The sequence below is a fragment of the Mus caroli genome, unplaced genomic scaffold (genome assembly GCF_978045245.1).
Source record: "Mus caroli unplaced genomic scaffold, Mus_caroli_1 scaffold_2, whole genome shotgun sequence".
Taxonomy (NCBI): domain Eukaryota; kingdom Metazoa; phylum Chordata; class Mammalia; order Rodentia; family Muridae; genus Mus; species Mus caroli.
The window spans coordinates 111,330,248-111,343,940 of record NW_028227257.1 but is presented as its reverse complement, the minus strand read 5'-3'; the positions used below and the strand labels follow the sequence as shown (position 1 = coordinate 111,343,940).

Sequence of the window (13,693 nt, the reverse complement as noted above, 5' to 3'; positions counted from 1 at the left end):
TTGTTGTTGACAAAATTAGTAAATAAAATGTCTCGCTAGATGCCTAGCATGGCTAAGTTAAAAATAATTAACATTCATACAGTATTTAGTTTGCATCAGGGATTGAGCTCTTCTTCTTCTTCCTCCTCCTCCTCCTCCCCTACCACCACCACCACCACTTCCTCCTCCTCTTCTACCTCTTCCTCCTCCTCCTTTTTTATTTTTAAGACCGGTGACAAGGTCTCACTGTGTAGCCCTGTGTGTCTGGAATTCTCTACACAGAACAGGATGGCTGCAAACTCTGCCTGCCTCTGCCTCCCAAGTACTAGGATTAAAAGTGTGCTCCACCACAGCTAGATAATTACTTTAAGGGTGATCTTTTCATAGTCACACACATGATATTCTTTAGATTTTATACATTATAAAGCTGAGGCATGGAGAAGCAAGACAATTGCACAAAGACAGATAAGCAGTAAACAGCACATGAGAAAGTTAACAGCAGACTTGATCTAGTTGATGGTTCTCTGTCCTTGTCCATTGCTGTAATGTGCCTGCCTGGATTTCCCTTCCTTGCCTCCTGAAAAAGTTCAACTAAGCCAGGAGAACCTTAGAAAAATCATGATTTCTCGAATTTCATAGGCACCGTACATTTTATTATCACATTGTAAAATGTCTAAGGGCGCTTGCAGTAGGAAAATGCTGCTTTGATGAATTTTTAGAAAATCTTCTTTGCTTTTTTAGGCAATGCTGACAAGCACAGGTATTCAAAATATTCTTTTGTTTTTTGGTTTAGGAACTTCAGTATGCTTGCTAGTTAGACTGGCCAGTTTAGAAGTGGGAGTTGAGCTTCAGGCTCAATGAAACCTATGAAAGAGCAAGCCAGCAAACAAACAAGGATACCCCAAGTCCAGAGTTTGCAGACATAATCGTCTACAATGAAAGGGGATTTCCAAGTGGTATTTTAAAAAAATAGAGTGGAAAAGGCTATAGCCTTTAGCTGAGGCGTCACGTTTTAATTTTTCTTGTCATTAAACAACCACCAAGGGAGATTCTCAGTGAATGGGAAAAATGCATAGCGGCGGAGCCTGCCAAATTCAGACTTGGCTCTGGAAAAGTGAAAGGCATCAAGGCAGATGCAACATATCCCCAGCACACACAATGAGAGGAAAGGATGGACATCAGTTGCAGCAGGAGCTTCCTTTGTGTGGCTATTTATTTTCTGACCCCAGGGTTTCATGCATGCTCGGCAAGAGATCTACCAGTAAGCTATATCCCTAACCTTTGACCTCCATGGCCTCACTTTAAAGTTTTGGGGTTTCTTTGCCTTTTGCAGATGGAATAGACAATATCAAGTTGGATAAGTAGGTATCCCCAAACTACGCACTAAGGTACTAAACAGATAAGCTTACATTCAAACCCAGGTTTAAACCTCTGGATTTGTTTCTACCAGGCTACATTAATGCTCTATGGGTATTGTTTTATATGTAATGAATTCCACAGCTTCCGTTTTGTTTGACAATATAATACTTTGTGACATATGGAGATAAAGGACATTTGTTTTACTTAAAAGACCAAGGTAATACAAGGCACTGGGAAATAAACGGTGTTGTCTTTGAACCTCTGTCTGAACCACAGTCCTGATGAGTTTTAGTATCCCACGCCTCCAAAGCCCTGTGTTGTTCTGTAAAGAACAAAAAACAACCTTGGTGCTTACCTCTGGGAGTGACATGACGAAGTCATGCAGCTGAGCCTGCTTTGCGGCAGCTATGACTCTCTCTACGGAGATCTCTTTGGTGTTGTCCCCATACTTGATGTTGTCCATTATGCTACAGTCAAATAACACAGGCTCCTGGGAGACAATCCCAATGTTTGAACGGAGGAACTGAACATTGACTCTTTTGCTGTCGTGACCATCTATCATCTGCCAATAGAGATGACAAGGGAGGACACAACATTTCAGCACTCCAGCAGTGACTGAAGTTCTTAAACAGATGCGTTAGGTGCATCTGTTTAAGAGTGAACATCCTCAGAGCCCCGGGACACCAATTGCACTGCCTGTGGAACTTGTTTCTGACAGCTATGCCATTAAACTTGGCACTGATTACTTTGCTGTTTGGATGTTGGTTTTTTTTTTCCCCTAACTGTAGCTCCATGGGTATTATATAAATGAGAGAGAATCTTGGGACAGTGTTTAGTTAAGAACAGAATTCTTGTGGCTTAGCATAGCCTAATCTGTATAGAAATGCAGACTTTTTGTATTCTGAGGCCTTGGAATCCACCTAGAGAAGAGGGGGAGGAAAGAAAGTTGGGATCCGGGAAAGTGACAGACAGATGCGATTATGACATGAGGATCAAACCTATGCCTTTGGTTCTATTGACATTATTCTCTGGACAGCTGAGATAATAAGTCCAGGGGAAAATTTATTTGGCTACTTAGTCACAATCACACATGAAACCATCCACCAGGAGGCACCGCACAAACGTTTTCTGTCCACTGTATGATGAGAACACAGTGTCTGTTTCCTGGGGACTCACAGTCCAGAAGTCAGGGAAGCTCAGTCACAAAATCAGGACTATTTAAGTCGGTTCACTTAAGATTTCTAAGAGTGCCTGGTAGTGGTGGCACACACCTTTAATCCCAGCACTTGGGAGGCAGAGGTAGGTGGATTTCTGAGTTTGAGGCCAGCCTGGTCTACAAAGTGAGTTCCAGGACAGCCAGGGCTACCCAGAGAAACCCTGTCTCCAAACCAAAACCAAAACCAAAACCAAAACCAAAACCAAAACCAAAACCAAAACCAAAACCAAAAAAAAAAAAAAAAAATTCCTGAGTCCATCTCAAACATAAAGTAAATCTAACTTATTCACTGTAAAGTATTTGTATGAGTTCAGAAAAAAAGGCTATTTTAAATAATGTGATCAGGACATATTTTTAGATACTTTCTAAGCAATGGATAAGCAAACACTATTTTTAAGGGGTAGAGGTAAAGCAGAGGTCACTTACGCCTGAGGTATTTCCCATAGTACCTACACAACCTAATAGTTACCCAGACGCTGAATTTTTTCTAATTCTTGTATATGTGCTATATAATAACCATTTAGGAAACAAAATATGTTCCATGTTCCTGAAGCATCTCCCATAGACAGTACTGGATACACCATAGATAACTAATTAAATATCAAACTTACTATACCTGCATTCAGTATCTTGTCAAAAAGCAAAGAGGATTTTCAAAAATTAATTAAATCAGCATTTTCCTATTTACAGTATTCACAGATCCATTTTATAATGAGCTTACAAAGTGTACTGTGCTCTTAAATGCAAGACATCATAGAATGATTGCTTTCTTTTGGTCACCAGAGCATTCAGTGTGTGCATTCACAGAAACACACTTAGCACACATGCTGATGCTGGAAAGATCCAACATGGTGGATTGGCCCTGCAGCAGGTTACAATCACCCTGGACAATAGGCATGACAGAGCTGATGGTTTTGGGAACCTGAGCCCTCTCCTTTGTATGGGTCAGATCTCTAGGACAATGCACTTCCTAGGTTTATCCATCACCAAGACCTTTCAAGTACTTTAAAATCTTCACACCTACAATCAATAACAGCAATGGTAATGGACCACAGGTGGATCGATCCCTACCCCTCGTTTGCATACCCTCCTGGATTCTACTGATATCTGCCTGCTTCTTTTCTTTGCTCTATGCAGGAGAACCTCACCTTTCTCTCAGCATTTCTCTTGCAGTGAAGTTCACACTATTCAGGAAATTTAGACAGGGTATTGTAAAGGGACTGGGGTATGTGGGGGGAAGCAGGTAAAATAGAGAAGAGTCTCAATGGCTTGACTTTTCACTTCTTAAAAACAAATTGGCAGAGAGTCCAGTTAAATCAGGAGAACAGAAAACCTGAGATTTAGGACCTAGGAGTCATGATTTACTGGAAGAGTTCAAAACATGAAGTGGTTAAGAGCCTTTGAGTGAAGAACTCCAGAGAAATCTTACTTTTTATTAAAAGTCTTTGTTACTTGATTATACAGTCTTGTGAATATATTACCAAGGAAGAAAGGGGAAAAAAAAAACAGGAAAAGAGAGAAAGAAGGACTTAGAAGAGTAAACAATGAAGTCGATCACCAGTGCATCAACTATCCTTGCCAAGGCTTTGTCAAATTGAGTTTATCTAGTCAACCGTGAGCTTCTCCGAACAGGATTGTGTCAAGCCATTCATGCCTGCTTCCTTGTCTTGCTTCCTTCTCATTGCGTCTCCTGTCACCCCACTTTTTCCATCCCTAGCCATTAGTTTCCTGATTAGTCTGCACTTTCTGCTCCATTTACCGGTAAGTGACCGTCTCTCAAATACTCTCAACTCCAGCTTTGCCATGTGCCCAGTTTTCTTGCCTAACTGGTCAGCAGGCCATCTGGAACTGGGAAGAATATACTGTTAGAAGCTGTGGGGTAGAATGAGGTCACTCAGCAGGTGATGGAAAGGAAAATAGCCACAGGGGTAAGTGTCCAACGCAAACGTTTTTTTAGTCTGGCAAGGTGTGGCCTGGGAGACTACTTAGGGGTAGATCTTACGTAGAAAACAACGTTCTCCTTTTCGTTCTCGAAAGCCTTGCCCCACTTACCACCGTTCCCTGATCCCTCTCGAAAGCCTTGCCCCACTTACCACCGTTCCCTGATCGGGATCGTAGAACCGTTCCAACAGCTGGATGCTGGTGCTTTTACCGCACCCACTGCTCCCAACGAATGCCAGCGTCTGCCCAGGATCCACAGATACCGAGAGTCCATTCAGAACTTTGATATCAGGTCGAGAAGGATATGTAAATTTACAGTCGATAAAATCAATCTTCCCTTGGAAGTTGTCCTGTGGATGAGAAGCCTGGAATTACGCATGTTCCTACGGGAGCCTAGGACACAGAAGGTGCACCTAACTGAATACAGGATATGCATTAAACAAAAAGAAAATATGCATTATCGGGACAGCAACTCAGTGGGTGACATTCTAGTCAGGCATAGTGGTTCACACCGGTAATCCCAGCACTGAGGAAGTTGAGGCAGGCAGATAGTAAGTTCACTGGAGGCCAGCCTGGGCTACACAGGGAGAGTCTGTCTCAAAACAAACAGGCAAACGAATAACACCACAAAATGGCATTTTCTTTGCAGTGCTGGCAGGTGTAGAAATAAGACACATAAAGAAATTAAAGACATTGGTCCTCTTTTTTTTTTTTTAAACATCCTCTTCTGAAACTTTCCTTACCACCACCCATTTCTTATATTAAACAAATATAAGAAATATATACAAATAGCAACAGATAAGGTATCATGGAAACCAGCTAGTCTGAATGTTATCACATTGCTCTTTAAAATAATGAGTTAAAAACAAAGTTGCTTGGAGTCTGTGCCACACAGATGAATATTTCAGTAAGGTTCAAACTATCTGGTGGATAACTGAATTAGTTTCCATTTCCTAGCTTCTGTGACTAGTACCACAGTAAACATGGCCACAAAAGCCTCTCTTGTAGTATGCTGACTTCAGGTATGGAGACACCAAAGAATGGTGCTGCTGACTCATACGGAGGGTCTATGCTCTTTCTCTCTCTCTCTCTCTCTCTTCCTGTTTGAAAAGGAAACTATTCTGATTTCCATAGTGGGTGCCCAATTTACATTCTTACCAGCAGTGAAAAAGGATTCCTCTTTCCCTACAGCCTCTCTAGCCTATGTTGTCATGTATGCTCTCCATGTTGGACATTCTGACTGGGTGATACAGTCTTTCAGAGCATCTTTAATTTGCCTTTCTCTCATACCTAGGGTTGTCAAATGTATATTTCAAGTGTGTTTTGCCATTTACATTTCTTCTTTTGGGGACTGTTGATGAATGGGGACTTTAGCCCATTTATCGTTTACATGATTTGGTTTGGGTAGATTGATTATTTACAATTCTTTTTAGATCCTAGTTATTACTCCTTTATTGGACGGATACGTGGGAAACTTTCTCTACCCACTCTATAGTTTGTCCACTCTGGGAGTGCTCCCTTTTGTGCAGAAGCTTTCTTTTTTCTTATTTTTATTAGGTATTTTCTTCATTTACATTTCAAATGCTATCCCAAAAGTTCCCCATACCCCCTCTCACTCCCCTACCCACCCACTCCCACTTCTTGGCCCTGGCGTTCCCCTGTACTGAGGCATATAAAGTTTGCAATACCAAGGGGCCTCTCTTCCCAATGATGGCCAACTAGGCCATCTTCTGATACATATGCAGCTAGAGACATGAGCTCTGGGGGTACTGGTTAGTTCATATTGTTGTTCCACCTATAGGGTTGCAGACCTCTTTAGCTCCTTGGGTACTTTCTCTAGCTCCTCCATTGGGGGCTCTGTGTTCCATCCAATAGCTGACTGTGAGCATCCACTTCTGTGTTTGCCAGGCCCCAGCATAGCCTCACAAGAGACAGCTATATCAGGGTCCTTTCAGCAAAATCTTGTTGGCATATGCAATAGTGTCTGCGTTTGGAGGCTGATTATGGGATGGATCCCCGGGTGGGGCAGTCTCTAGATGGTCCATCTTTTTGTCACAGCTCCAAACTTTGTCTCTTTAACTCCTTCCATGGGTGTTTTGTTTCCAATTCTAAGAAGGGGCAAAGTGCCCACACTTTGGTCTTCGTTCCTTTTGAGTTTCATGTGTTTTGCAAATTGTATCTTGTCTCTTGGGTATTCTAAGTTTCTGGGCTAATATCCACTTATCAGTGAGTACATATCATGTGAGTTCTTTTGTGATTGGGTTACCTCACTCAGGATGATACCCTCCAGGTCCATCCATTTGCCTAGGAATTTCATAAATTCATTCTTTTTAATAGCTGAGTAGTACTCCATTGTGTAAATGTACCACATTTTCTGAATCCATTCCTCTGTTGAGGGGCATCTGGGTTCTTTCCAGCTTCTGGCTATTATAAATAAGGCTGCTATGAACATAGTGGATTAAGTGTCCTTCTTACCAGTTGGGACATTTTCTGGATATATGCCCAGGAGAGATATTGCAGAATCCTCCAGTAGTACTATGTCCAACTTTCTGAGGAACTGCCAGACTGATTTCCTGAGTGGTTGTACAAGCTTGCAATCCCACCAACAATGGAGGAGTGTTTCTCTTTCTCCACATCCTCGCCAGCATCGGCTGTCACCTGAATTTTTGATCTTAGCCATTCTGACTGGTGTGAGGTGGAATCTCAGGGTTGTTTTGATTTGCATTTCTCTGATGATTTAAGGACGCTGAACATTTTTTCAGGTGCTTCTCAGACATTGGGTATTCCTCAGGTGAGAATTCTTTGTTTAGCTCTGAGCCACATTTTTTCCTTTTTTTATTACATATTTTCCTCATTTACATTTCCAATGCTATCCCAAAAGTCCCCCATACCCTCTCCCCCACTCCCCTACCCACCCATTCCCACTTTTTGGCCCTGGCGCTCCCCTGTACTGGGGCATATAAAGTTTGCATGTCCAATGGGCCTCTCTTTCCAGTGATGGCCTACTAGGCCATCTTTTGATACATATGCAGCTAGAGACATGAGCTCCGGGGTACTGGTTAGTTCATAATGTTGTTGCACCTATAGGGTTGCAGATCTCTTTAGCTCCTTGGATACTTTCTCTAGCTCCTCCATTGGGGGCCCTGTGATCCATCCAATAGCTGAATGTGAGCATCCACTTATGTGTTTGCTAGGCCCTGGCCTAGTCTCACAAGAGACAGCTATATCAGGGTCCTTTCAGCAAACGCTTGCTAGTGTATGCAATGGTGTCATCGTTTGGAGACTAATTATGGGATGGATCCCTGGATATGGCAGTCTCTAGATGGTCCATCCTTTTGTCTCAGCTCCAAACTTTGTCTCTGTAACTCCTTCCATGGGTGATTGTTTTCAATTCTAAGAAGGGGCAAAGTGTCCACACTTTGGTCTTCGTTCTTCTTCAGGTTCATGTGTTTTACAAATTGTCTCTTATACCTCAGGTATACTAAGATTCTGGGCTAATATCGACTTATCAGTGAGTACATATCATTTGAGTTCTTTTGTGATTGGGTTACCTCACTCAGGATGATGCCCTCCAGGTCCAACCATTTGCCTCAGAATTTCATAAATTCATTCTTTTTAATAGCTGAGTATACTCCATTATGTAAATGTACCACATTTTTTGTATCCATTCCTCTATTGAGGGGCATCTGGGTTCTTTCCAGCTTCTGGCTATTATAAATAAGACTGCTATGAACATAGTGGAGCATATGTCCTTCTTACCAGTTGGGACATCTTCTGGATATATGCCCAGCAGAGGTATTGCGGGATCTTCCGGTAGTACTATGTCCAATTTTCTGAGGAACTGCCAGATTGATTTCCAGAGTGGTTGTACAAGCTTGCAATCCCACCAACAATGAAGGAGTGTTCCTCTTTCTCCACATCCTCGCCAGCATCTTCTGTCACCTGAATTTTTGATCTTAGCCATTCTGACTGGTGTGAGGTGGAATCTCAGGGTTGTTTTGATTTGCATTTCTCTGATGATTAAGGATGCTGAGCATTTTTTCAGGTGCTTCTCAGCCATTCGGTATTCCTCAGGTGAGAATTGTTTGTTTAGCTCTGAGCTCCATTTTTTAATGGGGTTATTTGATATTCTGGAGTCCACCTTCTTGAGTTCTTTATATATATTGGATATTAGTCCCCTATCTGATTTGGGATAGGTAAAGATCCTTTCCAAATCTGTTGGTGGCCTTTTTGTCTTACTGACGGTGTCTTTTGCCTTGCAGTTTCATGAGGTCCCATTTGTCAATTCTCGATTTTACAGCACAAGCCATTGCTGTTCTATTCAGGAATTTTTCCCCTGTGCCCATATCTTTGAGGCTTTTCCCCACGTTCTCCTCTATAAGTTTCAGTGTCTCTGGTTTTATGTGGAGTTCCTTGATCCACTTAGATTTGACCTTAGTACAAGGAGATAGGGATGGATCAATTCTGAGCCCCATTTTTAATGGGATTATTTGATTTTCTGGAGTCCACCTTCTTGAGTTCTTTATATATATTGGATATTAGTCCCCTATCTGATTTGGGATTGGTAAAGATCCTTTCCCAATATGTTGGTGGCCTTTTTGTCTTATTGACAGTGTCTTTTGCCTTAGAGAAGCTTTGCAATTTTATGAGCTCCCATCTGTCAATTCTCGATCTCACAGCACAAGCCATTGTTTTTCTATTCAGGAATATTTCCCCTGTTCCCATATCTTCAAGGCTTTTCCCCACTTTCTCCTCTATAAGTTTCAGTGTCTCTGGTTTTATGTGGAGTTCCTTGATCCACTTATTTGACCTTAGTACAAGGAGATAAGAATGGATCAATTTGCATTCTTCTACGTGATAACTGCCAGTTGTGCCAGCACCATTTGTTGAAAATGCTGTCTTTTTTCCACTGGATGGTTTTAGCTCCCTTGTCAAAGATCAAGTGACCATAGGTGTGTGGGTTCATTTCTGGCTCTTCAATTCTATTCCATTGGTCTACTTGTCTGTCGCTATACCAGTACCATGCAGTTTTTATCACAATTGCTCTGTAGTACAGCTTTAGGTCAGGCATGGTGATTCCACCAGAGGATGTTTTATCATTGAGAAGAGTTTTTGCTATCCTAGGTTTTTTGTTATTCCAGATGAATTTGCAGATTGCTCTTTCTAGTTTGTTGAAGAATTGAGTTGGAATTTTGATGGGGATTGCATTGAATCTGTAGATTGCTTTTGGCAAGATAGCCATTTTTAACTATATTGATCCTGCCAATCCATAAGCATGGGAGATCTTTCCATCTTCTGAAGTCTTCTTTGATTTCTTTCTTCAGAGTCTTGAAGTTCTTATCATACAGATCTTTTACTTCCTTAGTTAGAGTCATGCCAAAATATTTTATATTATTTGTGACTATTATGAAGGGTGTTGTTTCCCTAATTTCTTTCTCAGCCTGTTTATCCTTTGTGTACAGAAAGGCCATTGACTTGTTTGAGTTAATTTTATATCCAGCTACTTCACTGAAGCTGTTTATCAGGTTTAGGAGTTCTCTGGTGGAATTTTTAGGGTCACTTATATATACTATCATATCATCTGTAAATAGTGATATTTTGACTTCTTCCTTTCCAATTTGTATCCCCTTGTTGTCAAATTGCTCTGGCTAGGACTTCAAATACTATATTGAATAGGTAGGGAGAAAGTGGGCAGCCTTGTCTAGTCCCTGATTTTAGTGGGATTGCTTCAAGCTTCTCACCATTTACTTTGATGTTGGCTACTTGTTTGCTGTAGATTGCTTTTATCATGTTTAGGTATGGGCCTTGAATTCCTGATCTTTCCAAGACTTTTATCATGAATGGGTGTTGGATTTTGTCAAATGCTTTCTCAGCATCTAATGAGATGATCATGTGGTTTTTGTCTTTGAGTTTGTTTATATACTGGATTATGTTGATGGATTTCCATATATTAAACCATCCCTGCATCCCTCGAATGAAACCTACTTGGTCAGGATGGATGATTGTTTTGATGTGTTCTTGGATTCGGTTAGCGAGAACTTTATTGAGGATTTTTGCATCAATATTCATAAGGAAAATTGGTCTGAAGTTCTCTATCTTTGTTGGGTCTTTTTGTGGTTTAGGTATCAGAGTAATTGTGGCTTCATAGAATGAATTGGGTAGAGTACCTTCTGTTTCTATTTTATGGAATAGTTTGAGAAGAACTGGAATTAGATCTTCTTTGAAGGTCTGATAGAACTCTGCACTAAACCCATCTGGTCCTGGGCTATTTTTGGTTGGGAGACTATTAATGACTGCTTCTATTTCTTTAGGGGATATAGGACTGTTTAGGTCATTAATCTGATTCTGATTTATCTTTGGTACCTGGTATCTGTCTAGACATTTGTCCATTTCATCTAGGTTTTCCAGTTTTGTTGAGTATAGCCTTTTGTAGAAGGGTCTGATAGTGTTTTGGATTTCTTCAGGATCTGTTGTTATGTCTCCCTTTTAATTTCTGATTTTGTTAATTAGGATGCTGTCCCTGTGCCCTCTAGTGAGTCTGGCTAAGGGTTTATCTTGTTGATTTTCTCAAAGAACCAGATCCTCCTTTGGTTGATTCTTTAAATAGTTCTTGTTTCCACTTGGTTGATTTCACCCCTGAGTTTGATTATTTCCTGCTGTCTACTCCTCTTGGGTGAATTTGCTTCCTTTTGTTCTAGAGCTTTTAGGTATATTGTCAAGCTGCTAGTGTGTGCTCTCTCTACTTTCTTTTTGGAGGCACTCAGAGCTATGAGTTTTCCTCTTAGAAATGCTTTTATTGTGTCCCATAAGTTTGGGTATGTTGTGGCTTCATTTTCATTAAACTCTAAAAAGTCTTTAATTTCTTTCTTTATTCCTTCCTTGACCAAGGTATCATTGAGTAGCATGTTGTTCAGTTTCCACGTGAATGTTGGCTTTCTATTATTTATGTTGTTATTGAAGATCAGACTTAGTCCATGGTGGTCTGATAGGATGCATAGGACAATCTCAATATTTTTGTATCTGTTGAGGCCTGTTGTGACCAGTTATATGGTTAATATTGGAGAAGGTACCATGAGGTGCTGAGAAGAAGGTATATCCTTTTGTTTTAGGATAAAATGTTCTGTAGATATCTGTTAAATCCATTTGTTTCATAACTTCTGTTAGTTTCACTGTGTTCCTGTTTAGTTTCTGTTTCCATAATCTGTCCATTGATGAAAGTGGTGTGTTGAAGTTTCCCACTATTATTGTGTGATGTGCAATGTGTGCTTTTAGCTTTACTAAAGTTTCTTTAATGAATGTGACTGCCCTTGCATTTGGAGCATAGATATTCAGAATTGACAATTCCTCTTGTAAGATTTTACCTTTGATGAGTATGAAGTGCCCCTCTTTGACTTTTTTGATAACTTTGGGTTGGAAGTTGATTTTATTCGATATTAGAATGGCTACTCCAGCTTGTTTCTTCAGACCATTTGCTTGGAAATTTTTTTTCTAGCTTTTCACTCTGAGGTAGTGTCTGTCTTTTCCCTAAGATGGGTTTCCTGTAAGCAGCAAAATGTTGGGTCCTGTTTGTGTAGCCAGTGTGTTAGTCTATGTCTTTTTATTGGGGAATTGAGTCTATTGATATTAAGAGATATTAAGGAAAAGTAATTGTTGCTTCCTATTATTTTTGTGGTTAGGGATTGCATTCTGTTTTTGCGGCTGTCTTCTTTTAGGTTTGTTGAAGGATTACCTTCTTGCTTTTTCTAGGGCATAGTTTCTGTCCTTGTATTTTTTTTTTCTGTTATTATCCTTTGAAGGGCTGGATTCGTGAAAAGATATTGTGTGAATTTGGTTTTGTCATGGAATACTTTGGTTTCTCGATCTATGGTAATTGAGAGTTTGGCTGGGTATAGTAGCCTGGGCTGGCATTTGTGTTCTCTTAGTGTCTGTATAACATCTGTCCAGGATCTTCTGACTTTCATAGTCTCTGGTGAGAAGTCTGGTGTAATTCTATTAGGCCTGACTTTATATGTTACTTGACCTTTTTCCCTTACTTCTTTTAATATTCTATATTTAGTGCATTTGTTGTTTTCTGATTATTATGTGTCAGGAGGAATTTCTTTTCTGGTCCAGTCTATTTGGAGTTCTGTAGGCTTCTTGTATGTTCATTGGCATCTCTTTCTTTATGTTTGGGAAGTTTTCTTCTATTATTTTGTTGAAGATATTTGCTAGCCCTTTAAGTTGAAAATCTTCATTCCCATCTACTCCTATTATCCATAGGTTTGGTCTTCTCATTGTGTCCTGGATTTCCTGGATGTTTGACTTAGAATCTTTTTGTATTTTGCATTTTCTTTGATTGTTGTGCCCATGCTCTCTATGGAATCTTCTGCACCTGAGATTCTCTCTTCCATCTCTTGTATTCTGTTGCTGATGCTCACATCTATGGTTCCAGATTTCTTTCCTAGGGTTTCTATCTCCAGCATTGTCTCACTTTGGGTTTTCTTTATCGTTTCTACTTCCCTTTTTAGGTCTTGTACGGTTTTGTTTAATTCCATCACTTTTTTGGTTGTGTTTTCCTGTTTCTCTTTAAGGACTTCTACCTCTTTAGCAGTGTTCTCCTGTATTTCTTTAAATGAGTTATTAAAGTCCTTCTTGATGTCCTCAACCATCATTATGAGATATGCTTTTAAATCCGAGTCTAGCTTTTCGGGTGTGTTGGGGTGTCCAGGACTGGCTGAGGTGGGAGTACTGGGTTCTGATGATGGTGAGTGGTCTTGGTTTCTGTTATTAAGATTCTTACGTTTGCCCCTCAGATGCCTGCCAGAGCACCTGGGGGAGCCATCTTGGGTCCCGGATCTCAGAGTCTTTGCAGGTGAGACTGTGGACTACAGAAGCTACACAGCTTCTGGGACAGGCAGAAGCGACACAGCTTCTGAGGCAGGCCCTGTTTCGGGACTTCATCTTCGGCGAGGTGGCAGGTCCAAAAGCCAGATATCTGTGCATCTTCCCTGTAAGAGGAGAGCTTGCCTGTAGAGAGTACTCTGAACACTGAAACTCAGGAGTGAGCTAAACTCCCAGGTCTGCTGACAGAGGCTAACAGAATCATGGGAGGAACAAGCTCCAACCAGAGACAACTATAACAACAAACTCCAGATATTACCAGATGGTGATACCATCTGAATTATGTACTCTAGAAATGGGTAAAAATTTACAGAGACT

The 13,693-nt window shown here is 40.7% G+C and overlaps 1 protein-coding gene across 1 annotated transcript in view; it reads right to left on the bottom strand.

Annotated features, from left to right (window-relative positions):
* Abcb11 (ATP binding cassette subfamily B member 11) overlaps positions 1-13,693 on the bottom strand; it is a 119,306-nt gene that overhangs the window by 6,503 nt on the left and 99,110 nt on the right. The window contains exons 25-26 of the mRNA XM_021182286.3: positions 4,648-4,845; positions 1,694-1,900 (exon numbers count right to left, since the gene is read on the bottom strand). Coding sequence (XP_021037945.1) covers positions 1,694-1,900; positions 4,648-4,845 — 405 coding nt within the window. The remainder of the gene's footprint in view (positions 1-1,693; positions 1,901-4,647; positions 4,846-13,693) is intronic.